The sequence below is a fragment of the Caretta caretta genome, chromosome 8, assembly GCF_965140235.1.
Source record: "Caretta caretta isolate rCarCar2 chromosome 8, rCarCar1.hap1, whole genome shotgun sequence".
Lineage (NCBI taxonomy): Eukaryota > Metazoa > Chordata > Testudines > Cheloniidae > Caretta > Caretta caretta.
The window spans coordinates 20,467,511-20,485,482 of NC_134213.1; the positions used below are offsets into that span (position 1 = coordinate 20,467,511).

Here is a 17,972-nt window from a genome sequence, read left to right on the forward strand (position 1 = left end):
TTTGGGCTCTGACTGTTCGCTTCTCTGGTAGGCTTGCCTCAGCTCCTTAAGTTTCGTGCAGCACTGCTTCGGGTCCCTGTTATGGCCTCTGTCCTTCATGCCCTGGGAGATTTTGACAAATGTTTTGGTATTTCGAAAACTGGAACATAGTTCTGATAGCACGGGTTCCTCTCCCCATACAGCGATCAGATCCCGTTCCTCCCATTCGGTCCATGCTGGAGCTCTTTTGCGATTCTGGGACTCCATCATGGTCACCTCTGCTGATGAGCTCTGCATGGTCAGCTGCAGCTTGCCACGCTGGCCAAATAGGAAATTGAAATTCAAGAGTTCGCAGGCCTTTTCCTGTCTACCTGGCCAGTGCATCTGAGTTGAGAGTGCTGTCCAGAGCAGTCACAATGGAGCACTCTGGGATAGCTCACGGAGGCCAATACTGTCTAATTGTGTCCACAGTACCCCAAATTCGACCCAGCAAGGCCGATTTCAGCGCTAATCCCCTTGTCGGGGGTGGAGTAAGGAAATCTATTTTAAGAGCCCTTTAAGTCGAAAAAAAGGGCTTTGTCGTGTGGACGGGTGCAGGGTTAAATCGATTTAATGCTGCTAAATTCGACCTCAATTCCTAGTGTAGACCAGGGCTTATTTTCTCTCCAGACTCTTCCTCCCCCCCCCCCATTAAAAGTGTGTTCTGGAGGCAGTCATTCAGGACTGCTGCCTTTATTGATCCAACTGTTCAGAATGGCGGCACCATTAAGTGTGCTTACTATGCAAGCCACGTTAGGCAGGAAGTTGGAGAGTAGGGTCATCACACCCCAGCGTGCTTGCATAACACAGTGTGAATTTTATCTGAAAATAGAAGCATTTGATTTGTTTGTTTAGGTCAAAATGTGCATCTGTGAGCTATCTTGCTGAATACTCATACTTGTCAAACAAGCAGCATCTCATCTGGCTCCTACTATTTCACAGTTTCAGAACTCCCCCTCACGCTCCAGGAGCAAAGTTACTAGGAAAAAAATATTTAATTAACACACGAGACCAGTTCCAAAAGCCCTGCCCAGTCTGATTTCAGTCCATTCTCCCACTGAAGTCACTGAAAGTGCTCCCTGAGTTAATCACTTAAGCTTCCAGGATCTGCCTGATCTAACCTGTTGTCTCCATCAGGGAATCTCAGATTTTGCCCAGCACCTGCCTGCCCTGACTCCACCAGGAGCCCCAGGGCCACAGTTAATTTCCCCCAAATTATCCCTTCATCTTTGATTCAGATAAGAGGCATGACACACAGAAACTAGTGCAGTACTCCAGAGAACTCCACGGAAGATGTCACATTGCATGCTGAAAGCTGTCTCCACTCAGTCTCACCTGCATCGTGAACGTGGGCAAGAGTGGGCTTCACTGCAGAACTCTGCAGGCTACATTTTGGCCATACCTTGGCTATGTAAATAAACAGGCAATATGAACTGAGCTCCCATAAATCCCCTACAAATTCTTAATGACTCTGAAGACTCAATAAAGAGGTTCATAGTGTGGGCAGCAGCCAGTAATTATGGGTTTGGAAGCTGTGAAGCAGCATGCAGAAGCCTAGCTCTGTGATTGCAATGAGAGCAGTGATAATAGTTCTTTTAGAGCACATGTTCTTATGCAGTCTTATGCCCTGCTCTCTTCAGCTGGAAAGTACACAGCCAAGTGTCCTGTCAAGTCAGCTTTAACCCAAAATGTAAAAAAATTAAAATAAAGGCAAAATCCTCTGTCTGGAATCACACAGCATTATGGGCTGACGATATGCAAACCATACATCAAAAGCAAGACTGATTTAGCAAAAATTAAAAAGGGACACTTGCTGTGTTTTGCACATTGGCCATCTTTTCATACACTAGGCTTTGCTACCGGTGCTGCCTATATAGTTAAGGATGCATAACCTTTCAGTTATATATGCGCAGTGTTTTGTCCACATGGAATCATACTCGGTATTCTCAACTCAAGTAGTAATATTAAACTACTCACTAGATGAATCCAGATCCCTAGCATGCCATAGGATTTGTTAGCTGCTTCTATAAATAGAAATTCAGCCCTGATTAATTTTGTCATAATTAAAATCCTAAAGCAGGTGAAGACACATTTGTTAATACTTTCAAAGTTCTTTCCATTTCTCTCTTGGATGAATCTGGCCCAAGTGTTTAACAAGCAATGTAAATAGCTCTAACTACTGACAAATCTCACAAAACCCTCTCCCCATTTTGGTTTTGCAGCAATCCAACCTCCAGCCTGCGTAGAGAGCCCTGTGATATTCAATACTGATAACACTGAGCTCTTGCTTAGTGCAACTGAACCAACTCAAAATTAAGTTTCCATTGTCTTCTCTTCATGGGATTTTGGGAAAATATAGAAGGGGGAAGGAGGGAGGACAGAAACAGAGTGTGTCACTTTATCCCAATCACCATAGACCTGATCCAAAGCACACTGAAAACAATGGAAAGATTCCTGTTGACTTTCATACAGTTTGGCTAATGGGAATGCACTTTTTGCAGGTGTAGATTATGTCTGCTTTAGAGATCCCTAACAAAGATTGCTCTCAAGAACAACTATAACCACAGCTGCATTTGATAAGTTCAGTGATATTCTGAGTCTGGGGCCAAATGTGTCCAAGCTAGCCCAACAGAGGCTTTTAGCACAACGTTTCCCCTCCTCTGACAGCCTTTGTTGTGTTCACCATTTCTCATGAAGCATATGTAAGGGGACTGTTGCCCCCTTACTAACATTCAGTGGGGGTGTTTTGGTTGGCTAGCTCCCAGTACTAAAAGGGGGAAGGGTCGATGGGAAATCAGGACCCTGAGACTGACAGTCCCCAGGAACAATGGGGAGAGGCCAATGCTCCAGGTCAGCCTGAATGACAGGGCGGGCAGGCTAATCTGGGAGTCTGGATGCCAGGGGGGTCCCATCCTCCGTGTGAGCTGGATTTGCCTGGGTCAGAGTGGGGCCAAGTTAAGGAGAAAGCAGGGGCCCAAGCTGAGCTGGGGAGCAGAGCTGTGCCAGATCCAAAGGGGCCAGAAAAGCAGCCCAGTGAGAGCAGACCCTGTGCTGGGAGGAGAGCTGCAGCCAGAAAAGCAGGCCACGAAGCAGGTCAGTGCTGGGAGCAGAGTCACAGAAGCAGCCTGCAGAGCAGACCTGTCCTGGGAGGAGAGCTGGGGAGGGATAGCTCAGTGGTTTGAGCATTGGTCTGCTAAATGCAGGGTTGTGAGTTCAATCCCATTTAAGGATCTGGGGCAAAAATTGTAGATTGGTCCTGCTTCGAGCAGGGGGTTGGACAAGTTGACCTCCTGAGGTCCCTTCCAACCCTGATATTCTATGAACTGGGGCCAGAGAAGCAGCCCAGGAGGCTGGAGGCAGAGCAGCAGCAGTGTTGAGGCAGAGTGGGGCTGGAGCAGTCCGGAGCTGGGTGTGGTAAACAGCTGGGGGAGAGCGAGGGGGGACCCTGGGCAGCGGGCCCAGCACAGGGAGATGCCTCAGCCAGGAGGCTCTGCAGGCCAGACTCGGAGGGGGATTGGTAATCCTGACAGGGCGGGGACGATTCTGGGAAGAAGGGCCCTGCCACCGAGAGCCTGAGAGCGTGTGGCCACCACCAGAGCGAGTGTCCAACCCACAGCATCCCTGCAGCATAGCCAGGGCCTGAGAAGAAAGCCTGGGACCTACATGGAACAGCCTGTGAACTGCCCTGATGTTCCAGAGACACTGTTTGTGATGTTCCCTGCCACAGAGTGGGGTGATGTGTTTCCTTTAACCTTTCCCATTTTTCCTTATTCTTTTTAAAATTAATTGTTGATTAAATAACTTGCATTTGCTTTAAATTGTATGTAATGATCAATGGGTCAGAGAAGTGCCCAGTGCAAAGAGAGTACCCCAGAGTGGGAACACCCTAGCCCCTGTCCTAGGTGACCACAGCAGGGTTGGGGGTTGAGCCCCCTAGGAATCCTGGGCCCGGCCTTGTTGGGGTTACGAGGACTCTGCCAGACAGGAGAGTGGAAGGGGAGTCCTTGAGGGCAGGGAGGCCTCTGGGTAAAGGAAGGGGGAGCGAGGACTCAGATCCTTTTGCTAGCCCACTTCACCAGGGTAGTGCAGAAGCCAGGAAAGTTCCCCACAATAGCGGGAATAGTCCCCCGCTTACACATATTTGTAAAGACCTCAACCCTAAAGTATTCAGGCACAAGGCTTAGTTCTGTCTCTTTTCCATAAGCACCACTAGTATCATTACCACTTGAGCTTCTTCATAATCTTCAAAATGTCCTTTGCCCATTTCTTCTCTTCCTGGATCTTCTTCGGGTTGCCGCTCCAAGCTTTTCTGTTCAGCATTTACACTCTGGTTTGGACTCTTGTTAATTCCCATGTTTCTGCTCCACTTGCCATAGCTGGTAATAACCAGGGATCCAAAGACCTTCATAATGTAAGCAGAGCCGGAACTTCCCTTGCATGATACTGCTTGGTTGTTCAATATTTCTCCATCCAGCTTTGAGTATTCCCTTCACACAAGGGTAAATCCTGGACCCAGTGCACAAGCTGAATAATATTCAGTTGCAATTGATTTTTTGAGTGTTGGGAGGAAATCCTCTCCCAAAGTCCACTGAGTAAAAAGCAGAGTCACTTCTGCAGCCTTTGGACTGCAATGACCCCTGCAACAGTTGCAAATTCCCCTTTTGGAAGCCAGTTGTGGAAGCAGCAATGCTACAGTGAGGAAGGGGCAAGATTTGTTCTCTCATGCTCATGTTGTGGGCTGTCAGTGAAGATGTCCAGCTAATAAAGTGGGCTGGGGGGTGGGGGGAAGGGCAGTGTGTGCAAGAGAGGGAATATATATGTTCAGTGCCATCGCACCCTGAGCACTCTCTCCAATTCATCTTCCTGGATGATCCCAGGTATACAGTCTCCTGAGCTTCTCATTCTGAGCTCTCAAGGTTAGAGCCAGGGACTGGGAGTCTCTCTCTGGATAACTTCAGGCTGGAAGCATAAAAGCTACTGATTTCATTTTCTTCTACCTGGAGCTCTAACTCTGACTGGGGCAGCCTCTGTGCCCAGGAAGATAATGCAAGAATTTACGACCAACAAACTGCAGTAAGATTATGTCTTGCTGACCATTTCTAGAGATTGGCGCAGAACTAAGAGATGTCCACATAAGAACTGGTTACACAAGCCAAACAGAAAGTGAAAGTGAGCTGTAGCTCACGAAACCTTATGCTCAAATAAATTTGTTAGTCTCTAAGGTGCCACAAGTCCTCCTTTTCTTGTCTAAATAGGTCACTTATCTGCTTGGTTTCTCCTCACCCACCCTCCCGCCCCCCAATGCTCTTTGAACATTCCAAGTAGTTCAAGTTATTGAGGGGACAATTACATGCTCTAGTGAATGCAAAAAAACAAAACTTGCATAAGATGGTGGGGTACTCAGAGGGTTAAAGGACACAAGCAGCAGCGGCAGGGACAAATAACACTTTGAACGCTCCTTCACCTTTCTGATTGTTTATTAAGCATTGGCATGGTTCTGTGTATGACCTCATTGCACCAAAACAGTTTTGCCCATGGCAATAGGGTTTAAATGCATGATACAAACAAGACCTGGGATGGGCAAGCTTCAGTGTTGCAAATGTGCAAGTAATAAGTCAGGCTTCATCTCTAGGGTGACCATACATCCCATTTTGGCTGGGACAGTCCCTTTTTTAAGACCTGTCCCAGGCATCCCATTTTGGGGGGGCAAAAGTGGGCATTTGTCCCATTCGCTCTTGTCAACTTGATCAGTTGGCAAGAGCAAAAGGGACAAATGCCAACTTTTTGGGTGTGGCAGAACATGCGGGGGAGGGAGTGGCAATGCCAGCCCCATGTGGGGGGGTGGGGCAGGACTTGAGTGAGCAGCAATGCCAGGCCCACCCTTTGGGAAATATGCTCACCCTATCTAGTTGTCGCTGCTCTCGTCCGAGCCCTTCCTCCCGCCCCCTGCCCCCATGTGGGGAGAGGGACTTGGGCAAGCAGCTTGGATCAGCCCTGCGGGGGGGAAATTGGGCGAGCGGCTCGGGCCAGCCCTCACAGGGGTGGGAGGGAGGTTCAGGCCAGCCCCACGCAGTGTCCTGTTTTCCCTTTGGGAAATATGTTCACCCTATTCATCTCTAAAAATCCATTACTGTAGATCACCATCTGTGGCTCCTTGCAAGCCACAAATGAAGGTGGTGGGTAAATGTAAAAACAGTCAGTGATCACACGCCTAAGAATGTATTGTTTTTACCATAAGTGAAGTGGCAGCCACCTCTCATGTTTGAAGCATGGGGATAGGAATCAGGAGAGCTGGGCTCTATTCCTGGCTCTAACACTGACCTGCCATGTGGTCTCACCCAAGATTGGCCTCTCTGTGCCTTGGTTTCCCCATTTGCGATCTGGCGGTCTCTGGGTGATAGGTACAAGTGTGACGCGTATTACTGAAAGATAATCTGGGAAATATACAAGGGCAAACCCTCCAAACATTAATCAGTCCTTACTTTAACAGGAGTTTTGCCTGAGCCATTTTCAGGATAAGATATGGCCAGTTCAATGGAACCATAAAGCTCAGAAGCAACACATTTTAAGCAACTACACTCCAGGAACTACGCCCCTTTAACAGAGCAGAGGGTTCAAATCAGCAGCCCTAAGCTAAATCCTGCTGGGCTTTTCTCCCTGTGCCAACAGCATTCAATATACTACTTTGTCTTTTAGAAAGAACATGTAATTGCTATGGTTCATTATTTACAGATGTGCAAATATCTGAATCTATTCAGCAGCCATACTGAGCTGAAGGCGAGAGCAGAGACCTGGCTACACAAGAGACTTATGCAAAGACAATCCTGAGCAACAGAAATTGGGCTTTTGGTGTTTGGTTCAAACCGTTCTCCCCCAGAAAACACCTGCTGATTTCTCCCCTTACAGTCACATGGAAGCATACACCAATTTCATGCTTCTCCTTATTTTCCTCATCTTTATCCTTTTGTCAGTTTCCCACCAACAGCTACCCTATCAGTTGTCACATTTGGGAGGGATGTAAAACTGATAGGCAGAGAGCAGTGTGGCCAGAGAAGCCGGATTAACCATTTCTGTGCTCTTTTGGTATTCATTGTAGAGCGAGGAAAGTGTCACCCACAGGACTCTGGGTGGGAGGAGGATAAACTGAACTGCTGAACATTTCTTTTTAGCTTGGCATGGTGTCCTAGGACTGATCCTGATTCCACTGAAGTCAAAAGCAGAAGTCCCATTGATTTCAATGCCAGATTGCCAGCTCTCACGATTATGGGAACATGATGTTGTGATCTCCCCTGGAGCTGCCCTCCCTTCGGGCCAGGGGCAGCAGGTGAAGAACACCCACCGCTGCCGGAGGAGCAGGGATGTAAGGTTGGGGGTGGGGAGCAAGGGTCAGAAGTGTTGTGTGGCTGGTGGGCTGAGTTCACGTGGGGGCTGGAGCACAAAATTAATTGATGTAGGGGCATGGTGGAAAAAACAAAAAACATACACACTTTTTACCATAAATTGGCAACACTAGTAGTCTCAACCACACACACACGGGCCAGGAGGAGGAGGAGGAGTTAAAAATCAGAAGACAGCTCTAAAAACATTTAATCTCTTTTTAATAAATCTCATGAGTTTTTGGGTCAGACTCGATTTTTTTGAGCATTGGGGTTTGGCAACGCTGTCAGTGAGAGAGGTCCTCCAAACCCCCCTGCCGAAGTGGGCGGGAGAGGAGCTGGTGATCACTGCAGCAATGAAATACAGAACACGGCTAAACAGCAGACAGACAGACTGGAAGGAGAAAGTGCATGAATGGGTGAAGGGCTGGGGGGAAACATGAAACAAGCATGGGTAAAAATATACCAGTAGTAAAAGCTAAAGGACAGGACACAGGAATCTAAGCTATTTATGTCTCTCTCCTCCCCCCCCCCCATTACAGGAATATTGAACACCTCACAATCTTTATTACATTTATCTCCAACACATCCCAAGAGGTTTGCATACCTACAGAGTTCAGTGGGAGTTTCGTGGATCGCAGTAGAGCCAACACTGGGACTTAGACACCTAATTACTTTCATAGCCCCCATCCAGAGAGGCTGAGTTGCACAAGGTCACAGGAAGTCTGTGGAAGAGAAGGGACCTGAACCCAGGTCTTCCAAGTCCTAGATTAGACCATTCTTCCTCACAAGGCACATAAGATGCTGGCTAAGTTACAATAATTAGGCAGTAGTAAGTGGTTAATACAAAGGGAGCTGACAAAACTGTTTGTCTGTTTAGACTGTAAGCTCTCTGTGGGCAAGCACTCTCTTGCTCCAGGCTTGTAGGTCTAGGTCATTGAGGGTAGAAAGGGGCGGGCAGTCCCTGCACACACCCCTGCGGGCCCAGCGTGGCACTGTTGTGCCTCACTTTAATTTCCCCCAACTGGGGCAGCACTAAGTTCACTGTAGCAGCCCAGGGCAAGGAGAAACCAACACATACTAACATGTAGCACGTCCCTGTTTAATAGGGTTTCAGGACAGGAACAATTACAATATGCAGTTTGTAAGGGTGTGGTTCAGCTCTCAAACTTAAACTTCACAAAGTCTCTAGTCAGGTCAGTCTCCTAGAGACAGAGCAATCCACCACTACCCGCTACAGCCTGCATAGCTCCTACTCCCCTCCATCACACCACAAGGAGGAAGCTGGATGGGGGCCGGGGGGGGGGGGGCATGCTCTGCAACTATTGCCAGTACCTTGTCCGATCGTGCCTCCAGGTACAGCTCCTCTGAGTGGTGTCCACTGACTCCTTGGACCAGTGGTCCCCAAACTTTCTGTGGTGCCGCCTCCTTATCCATAATGGAATCTGTCTGCGCCCCCTCCCACCCAATGCCACAGTCAGGGCTGGGGGCCAGGCCAGAGCTGCAGCTGGGGTCGGGGCCACAGTGGAGTTGGGAGCAGAGTGGGGCTGGGTGGCACTCCCTCCCCAGCCCCAAAGGGGTTGGCCCAGATCCCGCTGCACCTCTCTGAACATTCCTCCACTACATGTCCGCTTAAGGGGGCACGGCCCACAATTCAGGGACCACTGCCTTAGACACCTTTGAGGAGCAGAGGCGCTCTCTGGGATTCTCTGCTTGGCATACCCCTCTGGATCCCTGATTTTTAACCTTTAAACTTCACTCCCATCCCTGTTTTTTTTTCATTTCTTGTACCAAGACTTCAGTTGTGGCCCAGGTTTGATGGCTCCTCCCCCTCAGTTGCAGATGCAGGCCTTTAACTTTGGGCATGCTTGTGCCCTCCATCTCCCAGTAACCACAAAAGATACTCCCCTCTCTCCTCCTTAGCTTCCTCTTCCTGTTTATATAGCCCAGGCCCTAGGACTGGGCATTGGTATGGCCTCCTTGATTACACCCCAGGTTGTTCCAGCTGTAGGTGGCAGTCTGTTCCTTAATGGGATAGTACACTCATTCCTTGGTCTCCTTGGGGTTCTCTCATCACTATCATAGCACTACTACTAACATTAGCTCCACAGGGTAAAGACCGGTCATATTTTGTGTGTGTAAAGAACACTTGGAGGGGCCATAATGGAAGGCCTATTGGGGCAGTAAAAGACAGAGAAACGGAGTGACCCTGAACAACCACCACCACAATAAAATGTCCATTTCACATGCTGGGTCTTATCCTCAAATCTAGCCACTTGAGCCTCTCTCTAAAAACCATCTAATAAAGTTCGCTGCAAGTTTTTGGTACAAAATACATTAGAAAGCATGTGTTTGATTTTGCTTTACTGTGGATCTAGACCTTTGCCTAAAACCTAACCATCCAGAAATATTTGAGCATCCTGGCTCATTGACTGGATTTTGTGTCTAGCTCATGAGATTTCAGACAGGTGTGCTGTGCTATGCCTGGTATGTACTGGATTTGGTAGGTTTTTGCACTTCTATCTTCATTAGTGCTACACATTACAGAGTATGTGGAATGTGTGCATTGCCAACCCAAGAAAATTAAGATGTGACATTTTTCAGGGACTCTGCTTTTCCTCCTTTTCTCCTGTCAACACACAAACCCCAAACATAACTGACAACAAACAAATCAGCATTGACCCAAATTAATTTTTTCTTGTCTCTTTTGCTTCACGAGGTCAGAGGCAGAGCAGAAGCTGTATTTGGAGCCTCAGAAACACGTGCGCTTGCTGGCTATTGATGTCTGAAGATCCAATGAAGTGTTAAAACTTTAAGGATGTCAAGCCTCAAGGTTTCCTCTGGGCCTTAGACATGTTTTGCAAACAGCAATAAAAATGTAAAATAAGAATGCTGAATAGTCAGATGTGATTTCTTTTCAAAAATTTAAATAGTAAAAGTGAATGTTGGTGTGAGTGGACAGTGCCAGGTTGAGGGCCCTGGAGACTGAATTCCTTTCCTTATGCACAAAACAGGCACAGCCTGGACAGTGGCAGAGCAAGCAACCTCAGCACCACCCTCCTGGCATGCCTCAACCCGGCTCTGGAGGGATTTTTTTCTAATGGGGATAGCTGATAACATTCCCCATTATGATGGGCCCAAGCTGTGATACGCAACTCTGGATGCAGATTTTGAAACCCAACCACCAGAAGTTTGGCCATGTTCGTATGAAGGGCTGGAGCTGGGTCCATTATAGAGACAAGGTCATAATATTTAGAAGTGAGCTTGGTTTCCAAGTCCTTCACAAAGTTCTGAGTTTTTCAGATCTAGGATACAGGGGCCTCCTCTGGTCCCCATGGACATTCAGTCCTTGATCTCTCCGAGGAGACTGCTGTGCTTCTTACAAACTGAGCTGTGACCACCAGTTTATTTCATAAAAGTCAGCAAACTGCCATCGGATGGCAGTGACTCACTTACTACTGACATGGGCTAGATCACAACCCATGACCCGGAGTCCATTCCCAATTCCCTGAGCAACTAAGTCCCCCCCAGTTATTCATTATTATTATTATTATTATTTATTGTTATTATTAAATTGCTTTGGTCAGGTAAAAGGGAACCTCCAATGCCTCCCGCAAAAGCATGTGGTAACTAAGGTAAGGGCTCCTATCTATCATTAGGGTAGAGAGATGGTAGAGGTCCGGGAATGTATTCTAGTCCCTAAATTGTACTGGTGTCCTTTTTATTTTTGTCTGTGAAACCCACTGAAGTAAATACCAAGTAATTATGGTGTTCTGAAGTGACCTTATGGAGCATGTGCTCAATTCTATGGACCTCCGCCAAAGCTACTATTGTGGATTCCATGCCAAGACTTGGGAGAACCCTGGCTCTGTCTCACTGTTTTCTTTGGCGAGGCTCTATGGATTCTCAGCCTGGCAAGAAAGCCCCATTTTAAAAGTACTGGCAAACATTGTGCAGTTTGTCACACCACGGCTTATGATTTAGGACCTTGATTTAGGCTCAACACTGGGCTCTTTTGTTTAGCTGTGTTTGTACATCATTTGTAACTTTGTATTAGTTAATAAACATCAGTCTGAGAAGAGTGCAGCATGCCCAGTATTGCAGAGAGGATTTTCCCTTGAATATACAATCTATCGTGAGAATGACTGAGTGAAATTGAAACAGCTCTGATGGTTTAAACTCATGTAAACAAGGCTTTTTAATACACTGCCTACTTCAGTGATCAAACTAAATAACTGTGTAACTAGTTAAACCCAGAATTTTGAGCTAAGAATTTTCACTTTGTACAAAATTAACTCTAATTCGTTGTTTGTTTTTTAAATGGGAACCTTCTGATTCATCCTGTCTAATGCAGGTAATACCTGGAGGGAGGCATAAGAGGGGAAATGAAACTACCCCCACAACTAAAATCCCATAAGCCTCATTATTATGTAGTTATAGGCTGAAAAGTGACTTTGCAGAAGAACACCTTTTTGGTAAAGCCTTGTTCTATTGTTTGTGCAAAAATCAGAACCTCAAATACAAAAATTGTGTGTGTATGCATGTGTGTGTTCGGGGGGACCTGCTTGAATACCCATATCCAAACCAGCGTCTCACTGTGGTTGCAAATCAAATCCCAAACTAGAAAAGGCCTATTTTCTGCTTTGGAGACGACTGATTTCTCATGAGAATTCTTCCCAAATAGCAGATCTGCCTAGAGTGCTGCCATACCAGGCTGGATTGTAACAGGAATCACATGCAAGATTTCAGAAGCATTGAGTCCAAACTTGATTCAGCCTTGAACCTGACCTCTAACAAATCTGACCCAGGTCCTGATCCCAGCACACCTTTCCTTGGCCCCTCTCTAGCCTTTTGCTCTCAGCACTTCAGAACTGACAGCCACGGAAGAGTAAACTGCATTCAGTCATATCTAAGTCCCTTCATTGTTTGGTTGTTTTTTTAAGTTTCTCAGGAATCGACCAGTGTTTATTCTAAACTTTAAAAAACCGGTGGGGGGAAAAAAACAGTAAAAACCAAAATGAAAAGGCAATGGGCAAGGTATGGGGGTGAGGTGGAGGGTCAATGTTTGGCCTCACTCCTGACCCCAACCCTTCAGAGCAGCCCCCTCCGCTTCCTCTGCAAAAAATTCCCCCAAAAAGTCAAAATTCAGGTTAAAAAGGTAACAACTGAATACCAGCTCTCTCAAAACCCGGGAATGTTTCAGAGAAAAAAAATTGGCAAGTAACAAAACTGAAGGGCCTTGGTCATACCTCATGAATTATAAACAAAGTCTTATAGTCCCCAACCTCACGGATGCTGGTGAAGTTGTACAAAGAAGAAATGATATGGCTTTGTTTCCAGATCCGGTACAAAGTTCAGGCTACACAGCTGACAATTAGGAAACCTACACTCTTGACTTAGAGGATAAGCCAACTCTGGCTACATCTGAATGCAACTCAAGATGCCGCCCCATCCTTCCCAGGACCTGGAGAATCATGCAGGTTTATTTGTGAGGAAGTGAAATATACAAGCATCTAGGTCGCTCTTAGCTCTTTCTTGCTTCTGTTCTCTTCCCTGTGTTCATTACACGTCCTTTCTTTGTGAACTTTGAAAGCTCTCTATAGCTCAGATTGCTGCCAAACCACCAGTTCTTCACTGCATCAGCGGACCTAGAACCGGGGCTTCTCTGACCGGAACTGCCATTACTAGCTGGGTCAGTTTGCTGCTTAGTGGGGGAACCTGCTGCCTACTGGCCCTGCCAAGAGTGGCAGTTCTGTCAATGGAGCACTGATTCTAGACTTGCTGATGCAATGACCAACAGGTGCTTTGGCAGCTGTGAAAATGCGTCATCCACCAGAGGGGGAATTTGGATGTCTGGTTCAGACCCAACTCATTACTCTACTAAACAACAACAACAAAACTCACTGCCGGCAATATTTGTTCCACCAATCATTTGAGTAGCATCTGCTGCCTCACTATTTCATTTCTGCATTCATAGGTACCCTCATTCCTCCAGTCCATCAGGGTGCAAAGTTTCCTTGATTACTTGTGCATCTCTCCTGCAGCAGGAACTGCAATGATGCCCATGTACATTAAATTAGGAAGAACCACAGTGAAGAATGTCTGATGACAGAGCAGAAACTTCACCTATGCAGAGAGGAGACACATTGAAATGAAAACAGATGCTAGATAACAGAGGGTACATGTAAAAAAATACTACCTCTTCTCTCTCAAAGGCCCCACTCCTGCTTCCTATAAGTCAATGCCACTCCCACTGCTGTAGTAGATGCAGAATCAAGAAAAGAACTGGAAAATTTTAAGTAAAATGAACTTTTTCACTGTGGACTGAGACATTTTTGTTGATAAAATGTTTTGACCAAAAAAAAAAAAAAAAAAGACTTCAACAATGTCTACTGCCTCCGCTTAGAACAGTTACATCTCCCCTTCCATTAGAAAAGAAAATAACCTCTATAAAATATTTTTCCAGCGAGAGCCCACCCAAAACTCCAGGTCAGCAGCAAACATACCCAAATACACAATATGGTTACACAAACAAATACAAGAGACCGGCCCCGTTTGGCTAGAAAACTAAGTACTGGGACCACAGGTTATTGTCACCTTTGGGCACAACACAAGCTTGCCCACATTTTATCTTCCCAAGATAGCTCTTCCACCCTGAGTTTTTTAACTTAGTCTGTATGGATTTCTCTTTCTCATGGATCATAGAATCATAGAATATCAGGGTTGGAAGGGACCTCAGGAGGTCATCTAGTCCAACCCCCTGCTCAAAAGCAGGACCCATCCCCAATTAAATCATCCCAGCCAGGGCTTTGTCAAGCCTGACCTTAAAAACTTCTAAGGAAGGAGATTCCACCACCTCCCTAGGCAACGCATTCCAGTGTTTCATTGGGATCCGTCTCCCAATCCACCAGAAGTAAACTAAGTAGCATGGAGCTTTTTTAGTATTATTGATCTTATTTATTATGGTAGGGCCTAAAGACCAACCAGGAATGGGGGCCCATTGTGCTAGGTACTGTACAAGCACAGGAGTTCCCTGCCCTGAAGAGCTTACAATCTAAATAGACAAGATGGACACAGGGTGAGAGAAGGGGTATAGCACACAAGCAGAATAAAAAGAAGAGAGACAGAAAAGGGCTGAGGGAAAGGGGTGGGGAAAAAGTAAGACAGGGAGGTGGAGTGAAGCTGAGGGCAAGAGACTGAGTGAGGGGGAGAGAGAGGGTTGGAGCAAACCACCAATGAGCACAGAGCAGAAAAAGACCTGTCAAAACTGTAGAAAATTCTCTGAATTGTCCAGAGGTCCCTGCTTTGGTTACTTCTGCTTCTACCAACTGGAGTCTCTGGCTGATTCCGCTCTGCTCTTTTCTGCAATGGCGTATTGGACATAGACAGCTGTACACATCTGGAGCTTGTATTGGCCAGTGACCCAACCCAAAGTCAAATTTTTTTTATGGGGTCAGGTGGATTCAACTATTAATGCTCAACTCACTCCTGCTTGCCTCTCTGCTCTTCTTTCCTCCTGTCTCTATTTGTCCTGCCTGAAGCTATCTCCTAACTTCTAGTTTATCCTCGGGCTCTTGTCTTTTATTGTATCTTCTCCCATGCCACCTTCTATGCTGGAAACACCTCATTTCTCATGTGCCAAATAGCCAGGCTCTCTGTGTAACAGCAGCACCCACTGCCACACACACAGTACACATGGCGCGTATGATTGGGAGCAGCAAGGAGCAACAGTGCTGGCCACTCAACGTCACTCCCTCAGTTTTGGCCCTCCCTCATGACAGAGAGCCAGTGGGGCCATACCTGAGCAGCACCGCAACCCCCCATGCACATGGGTCATAATGGCGCTCACACGATTTTGGCCCCACTGGAACTCCACTGTTGCAGAAGGTCCGCAAGGCCAAACCTGAGTGCAATATTAAAAAACTTTTGTACTGGCCATTGGCATAAGTGGGCTCAAGTCAGGTGGTGAAAATCCCAGGTCCCAATACCCGCAAAGTTTGGAAAAGTTTAGAACTACATCCAGAAATGAGATTTGCAGCTTGTACCTATCTCCATAATGGGCTTACCTAAAACCAGATAGAAACACCTCTGAGCTATGAAAGCTACTCTCACTGAAACTACAGAGATCAGAATCTGCATCTCTGTGACCATATGCTGGACCACATGATGAATAACATTTGCCAGCAGTGAGCATTATGTTAAACTCTAAATTATGATGCCTTACTTTTGCAGTAATGACTTATCTGGAGGTGCTTTCCAAATACAGCAATGTTTTACAATCAGTGGCTTAAATGTTACCCTCATGAGAAGGAAAGAAGTCAGAACTCTAAGGCCTTACCTACAGAATTCCCTACTTCTACTCCGGTAACCCTTCTTTAAGTTGCATAAAGCAAAGTGAGAAATCACTGAGTCGGAGTGTATTTGCTCACTCCTCCATTGAGTAATGTGAGCGCCAAAGAATCCATGCCTTTCATTCATCTCTTGGTTCTCTTATTTTGTGCAATATAGCAATAAAAAGACAGAATATTATTCAAAACACCTCTAATTATGTTATTACCAGAAGTTTACAGCTCGCCCAGTTTATTCCCAGAAAGTATTTACAGCCAACGTTATTATTTTACATACACAAATAAAAAAAAAGAGGCCAGTTAATGCTCTGGGTACAATTCTTAACATGAGAGTCCTGTTCTATTAAAATCTGTATTTTATACATCCCCAGTATGCTACTGAGTATTGGTTGAGTTACTTGATCTTGACTCCATTCTGGACAAACTGCTGTAAACTGCAACTCTCCTAATATGAGCATAAGCTAGGGTTAAACCCAACTGTGGATACAATTACTGCTGCAGAGTTATCTGTCCATTCTCCTTCCCACTCCATGTGATCCCCATGCTCATTAACTGACCATAATCCAAACAGCCGAGGCAGGAGGAATCTTCCTGGTGCCCAGTCAAAGGCCTGTAGGGCTAATATTCTATGGCTACATCAGTTCACCCAGCAGTATTAGCATCTCCACAGAATGAATTTAGCAGTGTACCCTTTAGAGGAAGGAAGACCCTAAGGGAGTGAGAATTTCCAGCCTCATGGAGAGGGCATATCATGGTCAAGAATTATGCAGGGAAATCAGACTCCAATCCCCACCCCACACTGCTCACCCTCAACTGACAGCATGGCTCCTGAGGAACATGTAATGTCATTAACTGCCCCATGCTCTGAACCTACAAAGGGTAGGTAGATGGTATGTGGGACAGAAGAGAGTTCCGATTTCCTACTTGTATTTCTGCCATTACTGGAGTAGAACATGCCGCACAGAGCAGCGACTTCTTCCCACTGTCTACACAGAACTGCTGCAGGCTCTTGGGCACAGGGTAGCAAGCTGTGCAGACCCTGCCCTCCCTTCCACTAGTTATGTGGTCTTTCTATGCCCCTTTGGCTCTCCTGCCACACAGCTGAAGGAGGCATCTGGCCTGTATATAGCAATTACCTCATACGCCACTGAAATGCACCAACCTCTAGGGTGAAACCCAGCAGCTATTTCATGGTGCACAGAAACACTACAAGTAACACAACACTTCAGGACAGGCTATGAAGAAGAATATTGAATCCAACTGTAATGCAGGGGAAGTTTTGGAAGTCAGACTGTAATTACTAGAATTGTAATTTAGTTGGGACAACTAAGCCTTGCTTATTCCAGTGGGAGCTTTCTAGGAGGAGGAGGAGATATTAGATTTAGGTTGCAAACCTTAGATTTGCCTCAACTTTGAAGGTTACCCAATAATTAAGATTAACAGCAGCAGGTATTTTGTTTTGTCCCACCTACAAATAAGAAACCCCCATCCATAGCTAAGTTGGTTATTTCTAAGTCTGCCCATCTCTATATGAAGGTGGGGGGGGGGGGAAGGACTTTACCCATATTATATTGGTAAAGAAGAGTTTCAGTTGTAGTATATAAGGTCCTACGAAAAAATCCCAAGTCCATGCAGCATTACCAAATGACTGCTGAGTTTTACATGGTTAACTAGGACTTGACTTCATTGTACTAGGTAGATGTTCATGGGGGAAGGACGGGGAGGTAAAGGAGGGAATTTGAATAGTTCCCAAGCAAGCCCTAGGCTTAACAGAATCATATCAATTGTCCACTATCACTAGTTTAGTCAGCCCGACCCAGTGTTTGAGTGGGTTCAAAAGTCTGCACAAAATTGTACAAAATTACAGTTTGATGCATGTGTGTAACTGAAGACAGCATAGGCTACTGTGTTGGGTATGTGACTGAAAGTCAGGAGACCTGGCTCCTCCTGGACTCAGACAGTAACATGCTTTGAGACCTTGGGCAAGTCATTTTAACTTTGCAGAGTTGCAATATCCTCAAGAGTAAAAAAAACAAAACTCCAAACAAACACCAAAACACACCTCACCTCGAAGGATAACACTGATCTACTTCCCAGGGAGGCTGACAGATATATTAGCTATCTATTATGAGGACAGGTGCTAAATAAATACTTCGCTAATTAGGTTTGTAAATGCTTTGAGATTCTTGGAAGGGAGGCTCTGTATGATGATTCAGTAATTTAAGCATTT

At 46.0% G+C, this 17,972-nt stretch overlaps 1 protein-coding gene and 1 long non-coding RNA gene across 4 annotated transcripts in view; one reads left to right on the plus strand and one right to left on the minus strand.

Moving 5' to 3' along the window:
• The window catches only part of BOD1 (biorientation of chromosomes in cell division 1), an 80,609-nt gene extending 70,403 nt beyond the window's left edge, over positions 1 to 10,206 (plus strand). The window contains exon 4 of one of the 2 annotated variants that reach the window (XM_048861214.2): positions 10,114 to 10,206. In XM_048861214.2, coding sequence (XP_048717171.2) covers positions 10,114 to 10,183 — 70 coding nt within the window. In that variant the 3' untranslated portion in view covers positions 10,184 to 10,206. The remainder of the gene's footprint in view (positions 1 to 10,113) is intronic. The other variant, XM_048861215.2, reaches the window with a different exon arrangement.
• Positions 1 to 17,972, minus strand: part of LOC142072961 (uncharacterized) — a 151,306-nt gene that overhangs the window by 1,521 nt on the left and 131,813 nt on the right. The window lies entirely within an intron of this gene.